The sequence below is a fragment of the Gorilla gorilla genome, chromosome 9, assembly GCF_029281585.2.
Source record: "Gorilla gorilla gorilla isolate KB3781 chromosome 9, NHGRI_mGorGor1-v2.1_pri, whole genome shotgun sequence".
Lineage (NCBI taxonomy): Eukaryota > Metazoa > Chordata > Mammalia > Primates > Hominidae > Gorilla > Gorilla gorilla.
Window position 1 is genome coordinate 108,150,729 of NC_073233.2, and position 20,444 is coordinate 108,171,172.

General features: G+C 36.5%; 1 protein-coding gene across 1 annotated transcript in view; it reads left to right on the plus strand.

The window, feature by feature from the left end:
- The window catches only part of CNTN5 (contactin 5), a 1,330,348-nt gene that overhangs the window by 1,217,338 nt on the left and 92,566 nt on the right, over positions 1 to 20,444 (plus strand). The window contains exon 17 of the mRNA XM_019035685.4: positions 15,935 to 16,093. Coding sequence (XP_018891230.3) covers positions 15,935 to 16,093 — 159 coding nt within the window. The remainder of the gene's footprint in view (positions 1 to 15,934; positions 16,094 to 20,444) is intronic.

Sequence of the window (20,444 nt, forward strand, 5' to 3'; positions counted from 1 at the left end):
CAGCACTCTGATTTGGTTAATTTAAATGTTCATTAATCACAAAAAAAGGATGGCATAAAACAAGCCTGCTTGAATTATATGTTTTGCTCAAGAGCTTATTGATTCATATAATTATTTCTTTCATACTAACTCAAGAAATAGAACTGTTATTAGTAAACTTCATTTGAAATACTTAATCACTGTTGCAAAGATGTTTTATCACCTGATCTGTATGAATCAGTAAATCAAAGCTCACATATTTGTCTCAAAACTTCAGCTCACAGATGTTAAGTCAAGATAATAAGCAGCATCAATCATACCTCACTGAACAAGATAGTCTGCATTACAGACACTCTCCCTGTAATCCATCCATTATATGGAACATCTGTTACAAATTATCAACCACCCCCCAACCACCAAGGGACTGCTCTATTTAAGTGCTTCTGCAATAGCCCACTGTCTCCATTTCTCCAAATGAGTTAGATGGTGGCATCGGGATAGTACCAAGTTCACTGTCACCGTATGACAGCAGTCGTCTTTCAGTCTGTGCTGAACCCCAATGGCACACTGCATAATGGTAAATGTTCTTCCTACAGTTGTATAGCAGAAATCCTCAGAGCATAAGCTAGTAGCCATCAGGAAACCACTGACAGTTCTTTCTCCACTATATATCAGTCATTGCCTAAGTTAGGCACTTAGTGGGTAATATTCATTCTTTTTCAAGTCCTTAGGAGAATATTGATTTGCTCATTTAGTTAAATATAAAATTAATGAGCCCAGATACATGTTTGTCAACTTAGGCTTATTTCCATGGTCATGAAACATGTCTTGTAGAACATGTTGGTTTCCAGAAAAATCATGAGAATCTAAGTAAATAAAGCAAGTACAAATTTATACTGCAGAAGAAGAATATTTTTTAAAGTGCCCTACTTAGAGTTTACCCATATATTGTCAAGGGTGCACCTGTCTTAAAGAGAATGACTTTATAAATGTGTTGTCCTAGTGTGTCATTGGAAATAACAATTTCAAATTTACTCTGTGATAGGTTTGTGAAAATAAGTTACAAGGATATCTATTAATCATTAATAAGTGAATAGTGAGACTGAACAAATGTAAAAGTCCATATAGCCAAACTTTATTTTCTTGATGTTAGTCTGCATTGCAGAATTCTAATGACACATACACAGTAAACCCAATATTGGATTTATAGAAAACTTTGTACAAACATGGTACTTTCCATATTTTAGCACCTCATATGGTATTTTCCTACAGGATTTCATTAGCTCATCTGTTCTTAGTGTTTATGCAATAGTAGTTTAATAAATAAATTTCAGGATAGCATCTAGGTTGCGTGAAGTTTTAAATAAACAAGTTACCTATTTGTAATTATTCTTACCAGTTTGTAAAAATACATCCTAAAATATCTGTTTTCCATTTCAGAAGGATCACCTTCGATGGATGGACAGCATTACTTTTATAGTGGACTATATAAAGTGTCTACAAGTGTCTACAACTTCAACTCATGTAAAACTACATTAAATATTTATGTCTACTTTACTGCCTGGAAATCTTGGTTAATTTACCTTTCACCTGAAGTTTGTGATAACTGACCAGGAAGTGTTTGTTTTTATAAAAAGAAAAAAACATTATTAAATAAACTTTTAAACATAGTGCTCTAGAGTGTCTTACGTTGGCAATTAAAAGCTTCAGCCAAAAATGACACAAGTCCTTTTGGCTCACAACTCACTAGTCTGAACCTATTACAGAGCTACATACAAAATGAAAGCATCAGAGTTCAAGTCTTCAAACGACAATCACATATTCACAAATTATACTTATCAGGATCAATGTCATTAAATTTCTTTGTATAAGGCTTGTGTGGGGAAAGGATGGTTTAATTTTTGCTTTTGCTTACAATGCAAATAGAAAAATAATCATGCTCTAAATAAGACTGCAAGAGACCAGCATGCAAAGGATCCTCAGAAACTATCACTGTCATTGAAACCATGCTGACAGAATCTACTGAAAAAGTGACTGCCTGAAGCATCACAATTTACATTTGTTACAAAACCTTACTGCTAACAAAAAATACTCATATGTTTTTAATGATTTAGATTTTCCCCAAAACAGTCCTACAGCCTTTGAGAGCTTCCATCAAATGTTTGCCTTATCGTTTCAATGGCTTCTTTCTTTGGACTTCTCTCATATGTTATCCAGTGGCTTCTGATTCACACTCAAAATAAAATCCAAATTCCTTGCCATTGCCTTCTAATCCCTGTATAAACTGGCACTTGCTAATCTTTCTGACATTATCACCTCCACTCTCCTCTTCCTTTGCTATGCTCCAATTGCCATACTCATTAACACTTAAAAATTTTGCCACTGCTGTTCTCTGCCTGGAAAACTTTTGCCCGTATTGTTTATGTGGCTGGCTGACTCCTTCTTATTTATTTCTCAACTCCCTATCAAATGTTGCCCACCTCTTCCCCATCCAATTTTCACCACTTTTTTTTCTTCATTGCATTCGTTACTATCTGAAATTATCTTTCACTTGTTTATTGACTTTCTTCTCTTTAAAAGTCATAAGCAGGCACCTTCCCCATCTTGTTTACTACCTTAACCTGAGAAAAGTGGTTTAATTGGCTCACAGTTCCACAGGCTGTACAGGAAGTATGGCTGAGGAGGCCTCAGGAAACTTTCAATCATGGTGGAATGCAAAAGGGAAGCAGGCACATCTTACATGGCCAGAGCAGGAGTAAGAGAGTGATGGCGGTGCTGCTACACACTTGTAAACAACTAGATCTCAGGAGAACTCACCACCACGACAGCACCAAGGGGGATGGTGTTAAACCATGAGAAATTGCCTGCATGATCCAGTCACCTCCCACCAGACCCTACGTCCAACAATAGGGATTACAATTTGACATGAGATTTGGGTGAGGACACAGATCTAAACCAGATTAACTATACAAATGAATGAATATGTAACCCCTTTTCCCCAAAGAGACTAATTACATTTTTAAAAATCAGACAAAGGAAGAAACATGGAAAGAACATGGAGCAGTCATTGAATAAACAATAATCATAGGCATGTAATATTAAATGTATTGCCATGTCTGATAACTTGTCAATAAGACAAGCCAGCAGATACCGCGAAATAAAAGGGTAAGATACCTGAGAATGGTGTGGTAGGAGAGGGTTTTTAGGAATTCCCTTTGAAGCTTGGCACTTCCACCTCTGTAATCCTTCAGAATTTTCTCACGCTGCATCCTACTTTCCACCTCACCCTGTTCTTTGTAGTGTGCACGTGCATGTGCACACACAGACACACACATATACACTCATTCTCACAACAAACATGATCCAAATATTACAAATTAAATGCAGATAGCAAAGAATGATTCAGATGCTGAATTCTGGCTACAGGGAGTGTATAGCAAAGAAATTAGAAAATCTAAACCAAAGGCTTCAGTGTTCACTGACATTTTATGTGCAAGAGGGGAGTTGCTATACTATCAGTTGATACATCAACCAGCTGAAGACCTTAAAATCTTGCCCAATTTGCAGCTACAGTGGCCCTAACTTGTGGCCTAGAAGCCCTGCCATGTATACCTTGATCTCCACCTTGGGACAGGAAACCTCTGACAACAGCTTCTTTAATCTACTTCATCGGGTGCTGCTTCTCATTTATGGAGCCTTGCCCTGAGTGTCACATAGATTCCATTTAATTTGTGTGGTCACCAGCTACACCTAATTAAATTCCTACCTGAAATTGCCGACTTCCATGGTACCTCTCATGCCAACTTTTAAACTCAGTTACTTCTGTTTCTGCACATGAGCAAACCATAAGGCATAAAGAATCAAATGAAACAGCACTGACTCAGCACCAATAAAATTCTGTTTTTCACTTCATATAGATTTTGATTTCTGTTCATCAATATCTCAGTTCATGACTGATTCCCCATCATGTAGTCATCACAATGATTCCTGACCTTTTGAACCCTCTTCAGTCTCCAAATTAGCATCTTCTCACCCCTGTACTTCAGTATGATCAGAATGTATTTCAATAAAAATTAATTTTAGTAAATTGAAAATAAAACTTCTGAGATCCTCCTCCAGACTCTTCCTTTATTCTGCCAATATTCTTCCAATTTATCCAAGTATGAAATTTTGGAATAATGTTTCATTCTTATAATTTACTTTTCCTTTATTAAGCCTAATGTCTCAGTCCACCTCCAGTTCAAAAAAAAATGTACTGGTTTCCACTATCTACATAATTAAGTACCAACTCATTGCCATGGTGTTTAAGGTCTTCCCTTAACCAACTTTCCTACACCTTTATGGACTCCTGGTTCTCTCATCAAACTTAAGCCATCAGCTTCTCCTCTCTTCAAAATGCCTTAGATTTTCCAGTCTTTTGGAATATTTGTTTACTTATTCCCTTTTTCTACCAACAAAATAGTCATCTTTTTCCTCTTTAACTGCTAGCCCAGAGCAACTGTTTTCTTGGAATCCTCACTGAAAAACTCATCCCTCCAGCCTCAATATCTAACAAACTTTTTGAGTCCAAGAGATATGGAGTGAATTCCTAAGTCACTTAGCTGGAAAATGGCAAGGCCTGAATGAAAACCTATGTTTCATGGTAGCTACTCAGCCTTCATCTTTCAAAACTTTCAAGTTTAAGTTTTTATTTCTATCTTCACATGATAGTTCCTACAATCCTTTTAGGCCTTTTTTAAAATGAAGGTAGCAGTGGGGAGCACACAAAATATTCAGTCATGATTTGTGAAATGGGGATGTTTTTGCTCTAAAATTCTTTTTCTGGTTTCCAATACTTTGTTGAACTTTGTGGTCATAGGAATATATTGCTATAATAGGATATCTTTAATAAGTCCCAAGTGTCTATCTAAAAGTGATAATTTCATTATCGTATAGGAAAATTTTCAATCATTTAAGAAATTTTACTGCATATTGTGTTTACCTATCTGGCTGTTCGTTTCGGCTAGCTTTTCAGTCAGTTTTCCCAGTTGATTTGTCACTTTTAAATTCTAATGGATTTATTTGGAATAATTAGATAATTGGAGATCTTTTTTTCAGGTTACTTATGCTAATATAACCAGTCTTAGCAAATATAAGAAATTACTACTTTTAATCCTTTATAAACTAAAGGATTTCTCAGTTATCCTTTATATCTTAGAATGTGTCCACTTGTAGATAATATAAAGCCTAACTCAAATTGACTTAAACAATAAAGAAATCCACTGATTTTCATGACAGGAAGTTAAGCAGGTGTTTGATTAATCTAGTGGCTCAACTTTTTATGCAAGGGCCCACAGGTTTGTTTTGTGTCTCCACTCCATCATCTACAATTTTGGCCCTACACTAAGGCTGGTTTCCACTATAATCACAGATTGACTTCCAGGAATAACAGAGGCTAAATCTGTCTTGTTCACATACAACAGGAGAAGGAGCTAGTGTATTTCTCCCAAACTTCATACAAACTTGCATCATACCATCTGGTTATACCATTTTAGAGAATGTGCTTACTCCTGAACAAGTCTCTGTCACAAGAAGATTGCCGTGATCTGATTGGCTTAGGCCTAGCTTCCTGAACCAATCCTTAGCAGGGGCACATGAGATTGGCAGGACTGATACAGGCTAATCAAGGCCATTCATATAATGAGGAGGAGGCAGAGGGGTTAAGTCCTTATACCACACTGAGACAAGTAGAGTGAATATTAGGGAGTCAACCACAAAGTCTACTTTATCTTTAGCATGCAGAGGTAGAAAAGCTACCTCAAAATTCATTTTCAATCAATAAAAATATTATTTGCCCCTGCTCATAATTTTTAATCTTCTGAAATCTACATGTCCTGTCTGTGCTGAACTATGTAAAGTAGTTTTATGCAGTAATGAAAATCATAGAGTTAAAGCTCATATTCATATGCAAATAAGAATCAGAATAAAACCCCGGAGCCACTTAAGGAATGTTGTTTGACATTACCTTAGGTGAGTTATCTGAACTTTCTGAGGCTTTGCTTTTCATTTTTGGAAAAGGGGTATCAGTACCAAATTAACTATAAAAATTAGAAAATATATAACACTTAGCACAGTGCCTTCTACTTGATAGATGAGCATTAAGTCATTATTATTTGAGTATTTTCCCCCTATTCCATTATAAGCTCCCCAGATGGTAGAGATTATTGAATATTCCAATGATAGTACATTTTTTCCTTTTTGAATGTTTCACATATTTTCTCATTTATTTTGCTACAATCAAATGTGATACATGCGTTCTTGTTTTCATTGATTTAAAAAAAGGGAGCAGTTTGAGATTGATATTGTCAAAGTTACAGACTAGTGAGAGGCCCAATCAGTGCTAAAATAGTATTTGTCATTTAGAAAGTACTTTGTACATACGTTACCCTATGTATTTTTCACAATAATGATATAAGGTTGACATTATCATTCTCTTTATAAAATGCAAGGAAACTGAGACTTAATGAGGTTCAGAAATTTTCTTAAACCTTTTGCATGAAATAGTACTGAAATAAAATTATTCTCTTTGTCCAAATCTCTTTTCTTTAGATCATTTTTTTCTTGAAATATAGAGTACATAAACATTTTCTAGACGTCTTGTACAAAATACAAATCCTGGGGCTCTAGTCATAGAAGTTGAAATTCAGTAGCTCTTGGGTACAGCTCATGAAATTTACATTCTTTTTTTAAAACATACCAGAAATTCTGTTGCTCATCACAGTTTGAAAGTTACTAAGAATCTATTCATTTTTGTTTAGGAAAACAGCATAGAAAGGTGGATATCTAATTAGTAACATTTAACAAATTTGAGAAAGCAGCATAATATAATCCTATTTTTAACATAAATTTAGAGTCTTCTTTCAGAATAATGCTGTAATTTTGTAAAGATGTATTACTTTTTCTCAGATTTTGATTGGCCAAAAGTAAAAACATGTATAAAAATTAAGTCAATGACTACACTAATCTGTTAAGCTAATAAAAATTATTAATTCAATGACTTATTACAAATCTATTTCATAACATACTACGTGCCATGCACTGTCCCCTAGGACCTGAGAATACAATAGTGAGAAAAAAATACAAGCACAATTCCAGCCTTCTTGTACCTAAAATCTAAAGAGGAAAGCCACCACTAGTAAAACAGTCACACGAATAAATAGAAAGTTTTCACTGTGATTTCAACTACTGTATGAATGAGAGGTACATGGTACTATGAATGTATGCAATACTGGAATTTTACTTAGGCAAGACAGTCAGAGAAGTCTGCTCCAAGTGAACCCTGAGCAAAGATTCAAAATGTGAAGCCTAAATAGGTGTTAAATAGGCAAAGTAAGGAGGGACAGGAGTTTCATGCCAAGGAATCAGGTTATGTAGGTGATAGATTAGATACAGGAATGGGCAGAAGGATAGATAATGATGATGGTAACAGATGAATAGACAGATAATAAAAGTTGAGCTCGATCAAATTAATTGAAAGCAAAATTGCTTTTGGAAAAAAAGGAAAGTAGAACTGTTTGTTTCTCATTTCCATTCTTGACTACCCCTGGTATAAAGGGTTGGTTACTCTCATGAGACTGAAAACAGTAGGAAGAGGTCACTTAGATTAGATTAGTAAATAGCAAACAAATGTAAGAAAGCCCTCCAGGCTTCATGAGTAACATAATGGTGGTCAGAAAGTATCTGAGGAGAGGTTAAAGAAGGAATGACCCAATCCCACGTGAAGTTGAACTCTGCCAGCCCGGGATGTCAAGAGTATATCAGGAGACATCATCTTGTATAAAAATAAATATTCTATCAATAATACCATACTTCCTAAATAAGGGTATACCATAATTCTTCATAACTTTATTATAAAGGTAAATACATCAGCTTTGCAGGTATTAATAGCTAATGTACTATGAAAAGTCTAGTCACATTATTAAATATTATTTTTTATTGAAATATTTTTTCATGACTATTTCTACATATCCTTTTCCATTGAGTCAACACAAACTGGTCCTTTGTACTGGATGGTTCATTGTAGATGAGTAAACCACATGATAAAAATAAGAATTAGTCACCATGGCCTGAGTTTTTCAATTTATCTCTCTGCATTAATCTAATCTTCCAGACAGTAGCTAAACCTCCTTTTCACTTGGTATTAGGATGTGTTTAGGACATTGCTTCCATGATTGATTGCCATGTCTGCTTCCCTTTTCTCCAGAGCATATTCCTGCATGTGTTTGGAAGTGTCTGTCCTCAAACAGTATTTATAGGGTTAAAAATAAAACAATTGGATAATGAGCATATTTGGGATCAAAATTCTCACTTTAATTTTAAATGATTTAAAACAAAGATCTGTTTAATGTTTTGAATACCAGCAAATTTAACTTTTCATTTAAAACTACTATATAGGAGAAACAACAGGGGTCAGGTAGGGTGGCTCGTGCCTGTAATCCCAGCACTTTGAGAGGCCAAGGTTGGGACTGCTTGAGGCCAGGAGTTTGAGACCACACTGGTTAACATAGAGAGACCCCACCTCTATAAAAAATTTAAAAAATTAGCTGGGCATGGTGGCATGCGCCTGTGTCCCTAGCTACTCAGGTGGCTGAGGCAGGAGGATCGCTTGAGTCTAGGAGGTCAAGGCAAGAGTGAGCTAGGATCATGCCACTGCACTCCAACCTGGGCAACAGAATGAGACCATGTCTCTAAAAAAAGAAAAAGAAAAACAAAAAAGCAGGAAAGTCCTTAAAATCAAATAAAAATGAAAACAAACAATAGACGTATAAAGCAAACAGTAATGTATAACAATAGGTATATTTGTTGAATCAGCAAGTCTCAGAATTTCACAGAAAATGTGATGTCATCTATGTGAGAAAAAGCCAGAAAAGTTGCTTGGCATGGAGAATTCATCTTAGCATTGTGCAGAGGCTCTAAGAAGCACTCCTCATGAAGGACTGAACAGTCACAACATAAGGACTCTACAGCCTGGCACCACTAGTTGCTGTCTACAAGCAGAATAAGCAATAATTTCACAAGAAGTCAATACACAACTTTCTGTTTGTTAGCACATGAATTTATCATAATTGGACAAATTTGACCCATTATCAAGACTAAAGCCTGTTCCTGCTTCAATGATTTTACCTTCAAAGCAAGAAGACTCTTTTTGGCTGTTTCTGAGGGAGGAATTTTCCACTTTCAAGTACTACTTCCTCATCTGAAAAATAATATGGTCAAACTAGATGACTCCAATTAATTTAAAAATTCTATGACTCTGTAACACTGCTAAATTAGTATATGAAATTGTAGGTCTTTATTTCATATTACCAGTATTATAGTAAGAGCTTTAAAGATTCCAAGGAGATATATATATATATGTACACATATACATTTTACTCACTTTTCAGCTTTAAAAGACAATTGCTTCTCGAAGGAAGATTTTCTAACTGAACATTAAATCAACAGAAATAGTTGATCTGGTATCAGTCTGCAATGCTGGGGAACCCTTTATTGAGGCTAGATTGAATCCATGAGAACATGGCTTCTGCTCAGGGCTTTTGGTTTGTCATTTGCTCAGCAGTCCTCACCATGAAGAAATGAACACACTGTGCCCATTTTTCAAAATTGACTATTTCCAAATACAGTATTTAATTTAGTGATCCTTTATAATAGCATTGTCCCTGAGGAGGAAAAAACAGTTGTCAGATTACTGGCCATTTGACACTGAATCATTATAACCAAGTATAAAATTTAATGAGATTTCTACTAAATGAGTGGCATTTGTGTATCATCTGGACTGTCACACATTTGTCATCACTGAGACGTTTGCTTCTTATTAATCTATCTTCGACGATGCCTTATGTAAATTCGCTGAAAAAGCCTTTTAGGAGAACCTTTCCTCCCTGATTTATTTTAAAAAGTCAAAAAATAGCAAAAGTAGAATCATTAACAGGCCTTAAAAAACAAAGATACTGACTATATTAATAGGTTGATGTAATTCACTCCTAAATATATACAAGAAGCTTATGCCAGGCAGCATTCAGTATATGATGTATAAAAATATTTTTTCAGAAATAAAGCATTGATAAGCCAATTCTAATATTATAACAGTAAATCTTGTTTTCACCTTTTTATGGTTAAAATTTTATTTAATCTCTCTTAAAAGGTAAATCACACTGCCAATTATTCAGAATATCTGTATGTTAATATATTCATAAAAGTATTTCAGATTTACCATCATTTAGAAAAGTTAGCTGTCCATAGGCTATAACGCTCTCAGTTTCTAATAAGGATGATCCTTATTATTAAATCATATGAAAGGATTATTTTCTTCATTCATGGAGCTAGTCTGTCATTTTTATTACCACTCTAAACTTGGATGAAAAAAAACCCTGTTAACCCAAATATATTTTGATTTAACAAAAATGAAACTGAAATTGCATCTCCATCTAATATAATTATCATATTTTAAAACATTCTTTTACTTGTTAATTGTTACACAACATTCCACACTCAAAATATAACTCCTCTATCATTTCTTCCTTTATTTATTGTTCCTTCTTTTTTTCCCTTTCTTCATCTTTCCTTCTACAAATATTTATTGAGGGTCTAAATGTATGTAAAGCACCGTGTTGGATGTTCAGATAAGTGGAAGTTACAGAAGAATAAATAGGCAGTTTAATGGCTGCCTAATATTTCATTATAAGAATTTAGAATTTAAACATTACATGATTATTGGGCAATTTGTTGTTTACAATGGTTTATAATTATAAATAATTACACAGCCACAATCAGTACCTTGGTTATATAAATCTTTGTCCCTCTCACTAATTATTTTCTAAGAACCATATTTGGGCAAATAGACAAATATCAAAAAGAATAAAGAGGATTTATTATGTTGTAAATTATATTTTTTGTTCCAGCTGAAAGTTTAAAAATTATTTAGATTAATTATTACCTATTATGAAAGCAATATACCCTTCTTTAAGAGGGCTAATTTAAACATTTTCATAGAACTTTAATACTCAGAGAGGCAAATTATTTTATTTAAATTAACAAAGAGTTGTCTTCCACAGTGTCTCCCACTGAGCCTTGCACATAGGCGGTTGTTAAATGCTCTCTGAAGAGATGAATAAATAGAATGGAGGGAATGAAACAGAATAAATGTAACAACATAGAAGAGCTTAATCAATGAGTTTGTTGGCAATTATTCCAATATGGACACATTAGCTAAATTTCAAGTCTTTTTCATAATATTTGAGGGTCCTCCTGACAGAGTTTCATACTGATGAAAACACTCTTTAGGCAAGTTCCAGTTAGCCATTGCTGCCCCAAAACTTATTAGCTTAAAGCATCAATCTGTTATTTTCTGTCATGATTTTAGCAGCTGACAGGCCAGGCAATTCTTGCTCGATTTTCTCATGTAGATGCTGGCTGAAGCTGGAGTCATCTGAAAGCTTCTTTTGTTTATTTTTTTAATTCACAAATAATAATTGTATGTATCCCAGGATGTACCTAGTGATGCTTTGGTACATATACTGTACAGTGATCAGATCAAGGTAATTAGCATATTCATCATCTTAAACATTTATCTTTTCTTTGTGTTGGGAACATTCAATATCCTCATTCTTGCTATTTAAAACTATGGATATTGTTAACTATAGTCATCCTACAGTGGTCTATAGCCCTAGAACTTATTCCTTCTGTCTAGCTGTACTTTTGTATCCTTTAACAAATCTCTCCCTATGCTATTCTCCCCCTTTCCCTTCCCAGCTTCTAGTGTCCTCTGTCCTTTCTACTTCTATGAGATCCTTTTTTTAGCTTTCACATGTAAGTGAGAACATGTGGTGTTTAATTTTCTCTTCCTGGCTTATTTCACTTAACATAATGTCCTCCATTTCCATCCATGTTGCCACAAATGACAGAATTACATTCTTTTTATGGCTGAATAGTATTCCATGGTGTATATATATCACATTTTCTTTATCCATTCATCTGTTGTTGGACTCCTAGGTTGATTCCATATCTTGGCTATTGTGAATAATGCTGCAATAAACATAAGGGTAAAGATGTCTCTGATATACTGACTTCCTTTTCTTTGGATAAATGCATAATAGTGGGATTGCTGGATCACATGGCAGTTCTGTTTATAGTTTTTTGAGGATCCTCTGTACTGTTCTCCATAGTGGCTACACTAGTTTATGTTCCCACCAACAGTGTGTAAGACTTCCTTTTTCTCCACATTCTCACCAGCAATCGTTATTTTTGTCCTGCTGATGATAGCTGTCCTAACTGGGGTGAGATGATACCTCACGGTGGTTCTGACTTGCATTTCCCTGATTATCAGTGATGTTGACCATTTCTTTCATATATTTGTTGGTCATTTGTGTGTCTTCTTTTGATAAATGTCTTTTCAGATGTGACTGTTTTTTAATAGCATTGTTTGTCTATTTGCTGTTGAAATGTTTGAGTTCCTCATATATGCTGGACATTAATCCCCTTTCACGTGAATAGTCTGCAAATGGTTTCTTCCATTCTGCAAGTTGTCCTTTCATTCTGTTGATTACTTCTTTTGCTGTGAGGAGCTTTTTAGTTTGGTATAATCCTATTTGTTTATTTTTGCTTTTGTTGCCTGTGCTTTTGAGATCTTATTCATAAAATCTTCCAAAACCAAGGTCCTGAAGCACTTCCTCTATATTTTTTTCTAGTAGTTTTATTGTTTCTGGTCTTATAGTTAGCTCTTTGATACATTTTGAATTGATTTTTGTATGAGGTTAGGGGTGAGAAGTCTAGTTTCATTCATTTGCATGTGAACATCCAATTTTTCCAGAACCATTTATTGAAGGGACTGTTCTTTCCCTAATGAGGTCTGATCTGAAGGCCTCTTCACTGACATGTCTGGTGCCTGGACTTGGATGGCTAGAATAGCTGGACGCAAGTTGGGTCTCTCTCTCCACAGACCTCTCTAAATAGCTAATTTGGACTTCTTCACAGAATGGCAATTTCCATGTAATTGGACTGACAACTGTCTTTTCCTATAAAAAGCATTCCAAGAAACCTGTGGTAAAGATGCAAAGCTTAACCTCAACTCAAAATTCACACACAGTCATTTCTACCATTGTCTACTGGATCAAACAGTCACAGGCCAGCTCAGATTTAAGGAGGTGAAAAAATTGACTTCACCATTCAATGGCAGAATGGCTTGCATATTCAGGGAGTAAAGGAAGTGATAGTGGCCACCTTATACACAGGCAGACTCAAAGTGATTAATGCTTTCTTCAAATGCCATCTCTATCTCTACCACATAAAGTGTGGCTGTATGTGTTCCCTAACACATACTTTTTCTCTTTCTTTCTTCAGGTGAAGATACTTTCTAAATTAACAGTGAAAACAGTAAAGGTCTCTGTACTCCTTGCTTCCTTCCACAAATCAGGATTTACAATCACATCCAAATTTAAACCTCAGCTGTGCTGTTCCCTAGCAGAGTGATTTGAGCAAATAACTTCTCATTAGAATGAACTCTTTGATACCCAGTGCCTACCATAAAACTTAACATATAATAAGGTTATTGACTAAATAATTTATTATTATTTATTAACTAAGTAATCTCTTTGAGATTCTATTACCTCCTCTATGAAATGGGGATAACAATGCCCACCTCCCAGTGATGAAGAAGTAAATGAACAATTTAATGTTTGCAAACACTTAGTAAGCACCTTAATACAGTACAATACAGTGAGATTATCACAGCTATTAGTATTATTATAGTTAATATTCTTCTCACTATTATATCATTATAATGTATTGTAGATGCTCCTCCACATTCCTGTCACCGCAGTCTAAAAACTTGTTAGACATCTTCTTCAACACCTGGATCTCATTTATTTTCTTTACCTTATCCTTAGTCGCTATTTTAGTGGCTTCAACATTGATATTGGGCGATGCAGTAGACATATTTTTTCATAAATCCTAGACCTTATAAACCCTGTAATAATATCCTCAACTTTGCTTTAGATAAACAGAAACCAACTTCTTACTCAAAACCACCCTACCTCTAAAATCACAAATCTGTCAATTTTCTCTTGCAACACAATTCCTACTCTTATATTTTCCTCCCATAACAATCCAGTCTCCTTGACTCCTTTTTTTTATTCTAGTCTGTCAGCCCCATTCTGGCTTCCTCTGACTTGACTCCATGGTTACCCACAGCATTGTCATATTTGATGATAAACAATATCAGAATTACAAACTCCCAAGCCTGAATGGACCCTACTGACTGCTTTCCTGGTCTTGGTCCTGACTTTCCTATCTTTACTGAATTGGTCAGTTTCACTTCAAAATGATACCATCTAACCAAATTTGAACTCTAGTACTATTCTAGAATCTTTGTATTTTCTCTTCATTGCATCCTTCCACTTTTATCATGTGCTATTCCAAAACTTTCCTGTTATCCTCCAGCCCCCAATCTAATTTCCCACAATCACCCTAACTCTTGTAGACAGTATTATATTCTTAAGTTTAAAAAATGAGTACCTTCCAAAATGAGTTCTCTCAACGTTTCCCCTTACCATCTCGAAAACTTTAATTATTTTGCTTCCTTCATTTATCTTAGAGGAAAAAATTGTCATTTCTTCTCAAGGTTGCCCTCTAGACCTTTGCCCATGATTCCAACTTTCAGTCACCATCCTGATAGAATAGTCTCTATCTTCTATATCTTTAGTCTCTTGCATCTGCTGGTGGTTCTTCTCAGGTAACAAAAAAAAAAAAAAAAAGTTCATTGTTTATTTTCTAAAAATGTCATTTGCCCCAATGAGGCTTTTAAACTTTTTCTCCATCTTACTGAACCTGTATTGTTGATACTCTCTATTCAAAGGTCTTCACCAACTCCTCCATCTGTTCAGCATGCAACCATTTCTTAGCGTTTAGCTCATGTCTCTTAATCAACAAATCCAGAGAGCACTTGCTACATAAAGACCAACTCAGAAAATACTTAAAATACTTCAGTTTTTGAAATTCAAAATAAAGCATTATTATGACTTTAATTGCCCATACTATGGAATGGAAGAACTGGCATTGCTTTGTAGCCACTAAAATATAAATACCTGTGCATTTTTAAAATACTATTCAAAATCACCACTAGAAATAAAAACACAATGGCACATTTCTCCTCAAATCTGATTATAATTGGTTCCTAAAGATGAAGTCCGTATGCACACAGATTAGTCAATACTGTTCTATACCATTCTTTCATAATCAAAAGGGAATTAATCCTCCTTTATTCACTACCTCCCCACTCCTACCAAGGAAAAAAGGAAGCTAATCATAGATCACAGTCTCCTTTAAACTCCCTACAGAACTTTATGTATGCCTCATGTCTGGCATATGTCCTTACCTTGTCTATACTATCATTATTTCAGAATCTTTTGCACCTCCCCTGTTAGAGTCTGAGCTATGTGTACTTGATAGTACACATCACAGGGCTTGTACATTGTATGTTCTCTGAACATGAACATTAGCTCTATCCACTTGCAGTATTTTAGTAAGGATGAGATTTTTTTTTTGTCTCTGTAGCATTGCCTATCATTTTCTGTTGCTGCCTCTGTAAACTGATTGATTTCAGCAGCTGCATTTGATACTGGCATTCACATCTTTGTGTTTGTTTCTCATTATTTTTTCTTTTTCTATAAAATATAATGCTAATTGGTAACTGCCTCTGGGCACAAAGTAGCAGAAAGAAATCAAATCTACAATTAAGTTTCCCCCAGAAATCCTAGACTCCAACTTGCATCCATGACTTTTTGTTGTCAATTTTAATTACTAAATTCATATTTCATTAAGATGATTACATAGTTGGATGTGCTACATATTGGAAATATAATTTCTCATGGCTCCTGATAATAATTTGTGCTTCACTTTATCCATTGCCTTTGACCTATAGGACCCCCAGGCCCACCTGGGATAGTAATTGTTGAGGAAATAACCGAAAGTACGGCCACACTGTCCTGGAGCCCAGCAGCTGACAACCACAGCCCAATCTCCTCCTACAACCTTCAAGCTCGCAGCCCATTTTCCCTGGGCTGGCAAACAGTAAAGACAGGTAAGAGGCACTAAAGCAACATCAGATATAACCAGAGTGGCCTTCTATCTCATAAGCTGTATTTGGCTAAGGTCCTACTATGATTTTTTTGGATTCTGAAATCTCTTTGTTATTTATTACAATATTGACAACTCTTTGCTTCTTTTTATGAACCTGAGAAGAGCAAGGTACCTTGCTTTCCTCTTTTCAGTTCCCAAAGAGGAACTATATCATGTTGGCTTATTTGTTTGTTGAAATAACCTTAAACTCACATATAAGTTGCAAAAATAGTACAGAGTTCCTGTGGACCCACTCCCCAGCTTCCTGCCATGATAAAATCTTACATAACCATAGTACAATTACCAAATCAGGAGATGATGTTGGTGAATTGATGTTAACTAAGATTCAGACCTTATTAGGAGCTCACTAGTTTTGATATGCAATTGTTTTAGTGTGTACTTATATGAGATTCTATGAAATTTTATTATGTAGACTCAAGTAACCATCGAGACAATCAGCATATAGATCAGTTTCATTAGCTCGGTTCCTTTTGCTACTTCTTTCTAGTCATACATCTCTTTTATTTATAAAAAGAAAATCTATTCAGCTGGAAAGATGGCTGAATAGGAACAGCTCTGGTCTGCAGTTCCCAATGAGATCAACGCAGAAGGTGGGTGATTTCTGCATTTCCAATTGAGGTACTAAGCTCACCTCATTGGGACTGGTTAGACAGTGGGTGCAGCCCATGGAGGGCAAGCTGAAGCAGTGTGGGCATTGCCTCACCCAGGAAGCATAAGGGGTCGGAGAATTCCCTCCCCTAGCCAAGGGAAGCTGTGAGAGACTGTGTCATGAGGAACAGTGCACACCAGCCCAGATACTACACTTTTCTCAGAGTCTTCACAACCCACAGACCAGGAGATTCCCTCAGGTGCCTATGGCACCAGGGCCCTGGGTTTCAAGCAGAAAACTGGGAAGCCATTTGGGCAGACATCCAGCTAGCTGCAGGAGTGTTTTTTCACACCCCAGCTGTGCCTGGAACGCCAGTGAGACAGAACCATTCACTCCCCTAGAAAGCGGGCTGAAGCCAGAGAGCCAAGTGGTCTAGCTCAGCAGATCCCACCCCCATGGAGCCCAGGAAGCTATAAGATCCACGAAATACTCAACAGTCTGAAGTCGACCTGGGATGCTTGAGCTTGGTCAGGGGAGGGGTGTCCACCATTACTGAGGATTGAGTCGGTGGTTTACCCTTACAGTGTAAACAAAGCCACCTGGAAGTCTGCAATGGGCAGAGCCCACCGCAGCTCAGCAAAGCTGCTGTAGCCAGACTGCCTCTCTAGATTCCTCCTCTCTGGGCAGGGCATCTCTGAAAGAAAGGCAACAGCCCCAGTCAGGGGCTTATAGATAAAACTCCCATCTCCCTGGGACAGAGCACCAGGGGGAAGGGGCAGCTGTGGGCACAGCTTCATCAGACTTAAACATTCCTGCCTGCCAGCTCTGAAGAGAGAAGCAGATCTCCCAGCACAGCGCTCAAGCCCTGCTAAGGGACAGACTGCCTCCTCAAGTGGGTCCCTGACCCCCGTGCCTCCTGACTGGGACACAACTCCCAGCAGGGAGTTGTGACCCGCACCTCATAAAGGAGAGCTCTGGCTGGCATCTGTCGGGTGCACCTATGGGACTAAGCTTCGAGGAAGAAACAGGCAGCAATCTTTGCTGTCCTGCACCCTCTGCTGGTGATACCCAGGCAAACTGGGTCTGAAGTGGACCTCCAGCAAACTCCAGCAGACCTGCAGCAGAGGGACCTGACTGTTAGAAGGAAAACTAACAAACAGAAAGGAATAGCATCAACATTAACAAAAAGGATGTCCACACAGAAACCCCATCCAAAGGTCACCAACATCGAAGACCAAAGATAGATAAATCCATGAAGATGAGGAAAAAACAGCACAAAAAGGCTGAAAATTCCAAAAACCAGAACACCTCTTCTCCTCCAAAGGATCACAACTCCTCGCCAGCAAGGGAACAAAACTGGACGGAGAATGAATATGATGAATTGACAGAAGCAGGCATCAGAAGGTGGGTAATAACAAACTCCTCCAAGCTAAAGGAGCATGTTCTAACCCAATGCAAGGAAGCTAAGAACCTTGAAAAAAGGTTAGATGAATTACTAACTAAAATAACCAGTTTAGAGAAGAACATAAATGACCCGATGGAACTGAAAAACACAGCACGAGGACTTTGTGAAGCATACAGAAGTATCAACAGCCAAATCAATCAAGCTGAAGAAAGGATATCAGAAATTGAAGATCAACTTAATGAAATAAAGTGTGAAGACAAGATTAGAGAAAAAAGAATGAAAAGGAACAAACAAAGCCTCCAACAAATATGGGACTATGTGAAAAGACCAAATATACATTTGACTGGTGTACCTGAAAGTGACAGGTAGATGGGAACCAAGTTGTAAAACACTCTTAGGGATATTATCCAGGAGAACTTCCGCAACCTAGCAAGACAGGCCAACATTCAAATTCAGGAAATAGAGAGAACACCACAAAGATACTCCTCGAGAAGAGAAACCCCAAGACACATAATCATCAGATTCACCAAGGTTGAAATGAAGGAAAAAATGTTATGGGCAGCCAGAGAGAAATGTCAGGTTACCCACAAAGGGAAGCCCATCAGACTAACAGTGGATCTCTCAGCAGAAACTCTACAAGCCAGAAGAGAGTAGGGGCCAACATTCAACATTCTTAAAGACAAGAATTTTCAACCCAGAATTTCATATCCAGCCAAACTAAGCTTTATAAGCAAAGTAAAATCCTTTACAGATAAGCAAATGCTGAGAGATGTTGTCACCACCAGGCCTGACTTACAAGAGATCCTGAAGGAAGCACTCAGTATGGAAAGGAAAAAACCCATACAGCCTCTGCAAAAACATACCAAATTGTAAAGACCATCAACACTATGAAGAAGCTGCATCAACTAACAGGCAAAATAACCAGCTAGCATCATAATAACAGGATCAAATTTACACATAACAATATTAACCTTAAATATAAATGGGCTAAATGCCCCAGTTAAAAGACACAGACTGGCAAATTGGATAAAGAGTCAAGACCCCTCAGTGTGCTGTATTCAGGAGACCCATCTCACGTGCAAAGTCACACATAGGCTCAAAATAAAGGGATGGAGAAAGATTTACTAAGCAAATGAAAAGCAAAAAAAGGCAGGGGTTGCAATCCTAGTCTCTGATAAAACAGACTTTAAACCAACAAAGATCAAAAAAGACAAAGAAGGGTATTACATAATGGTAAAGGTATCAATGCAAAAAGAAGAGCTAACTATCCTAAATATATATGCACCCAATATAGGAGCACCCAGATTCATAAAGCAAGTCATTAGAGATCTACAAAGAGACTTAGATTCCCACACAATAACAGTGGGAGACTTTAACACCCCACTATCAGTATTGGACAGAGGAACAAGACAGAAAATTAACAAGGATATTCAGGACTTGAACTCAGCTCTGGACCAAGCAGACCTAATAAACATCTACAGAACTCTCCACCCCAAATCAACAAATGTACATTTTTCTCAGCATCACATCACACTTATTCTAAAATTGACCACATAATTGGAAGTAAAACACTCCTCAACAAATGCAAAATAATGGAAGTAATAACAAACAGTCTCTCACACCACAGTGCAGTCAAACTAGAACTCAGGATTGAGAAACTCACTCGAAACCACACAACTACATGGAAACTGAAAAACCTGCTCCTGAATGACTACTGGGTAAATAATGAAATTAAGGCAGAAATAAATAAGTTCTTTGAGATCAATGAGAACAAAGAGACAACATACTAGAATCTCTGGGACACATTTAAAGCAGTGTTTAGAAGGAAATTTATAGCACTAAATGCCCACCGGAGAAAGTGGGAAAGATCTAAATTTGACACCCTAAAATCACAATTAAAAGAACTAGAGAAGTCAGAGCAAACAAATTCAAAAGCTAGCAGAAGACAAGAAATAACTAAGACCACAATAGAAATGAAGGAGATAGAGAAACAAAAACCCTTCAAAAAATCAATGAATCCAGGAGCTGGTGTTTTGAAAAGATTAATAAAATAGATAAACCACTAGCCAGACTAATAAAGAAGAAAAGAGAGAAGAATCAAATAGACACAATAAAAAATGATAAAGGGGATATCACTACTGATCCCACAGAAATACAAACTACCACCAGAGAATACTGTAAACACCTCTATGCAAATACACTAGAAAATCTAGAAGAAATGGATAAACTCCAGGACATCTATACCCTCCCAAGAATAAACCAAGAAGAATTTGAATCCCTGAATAAACCAATAACAAG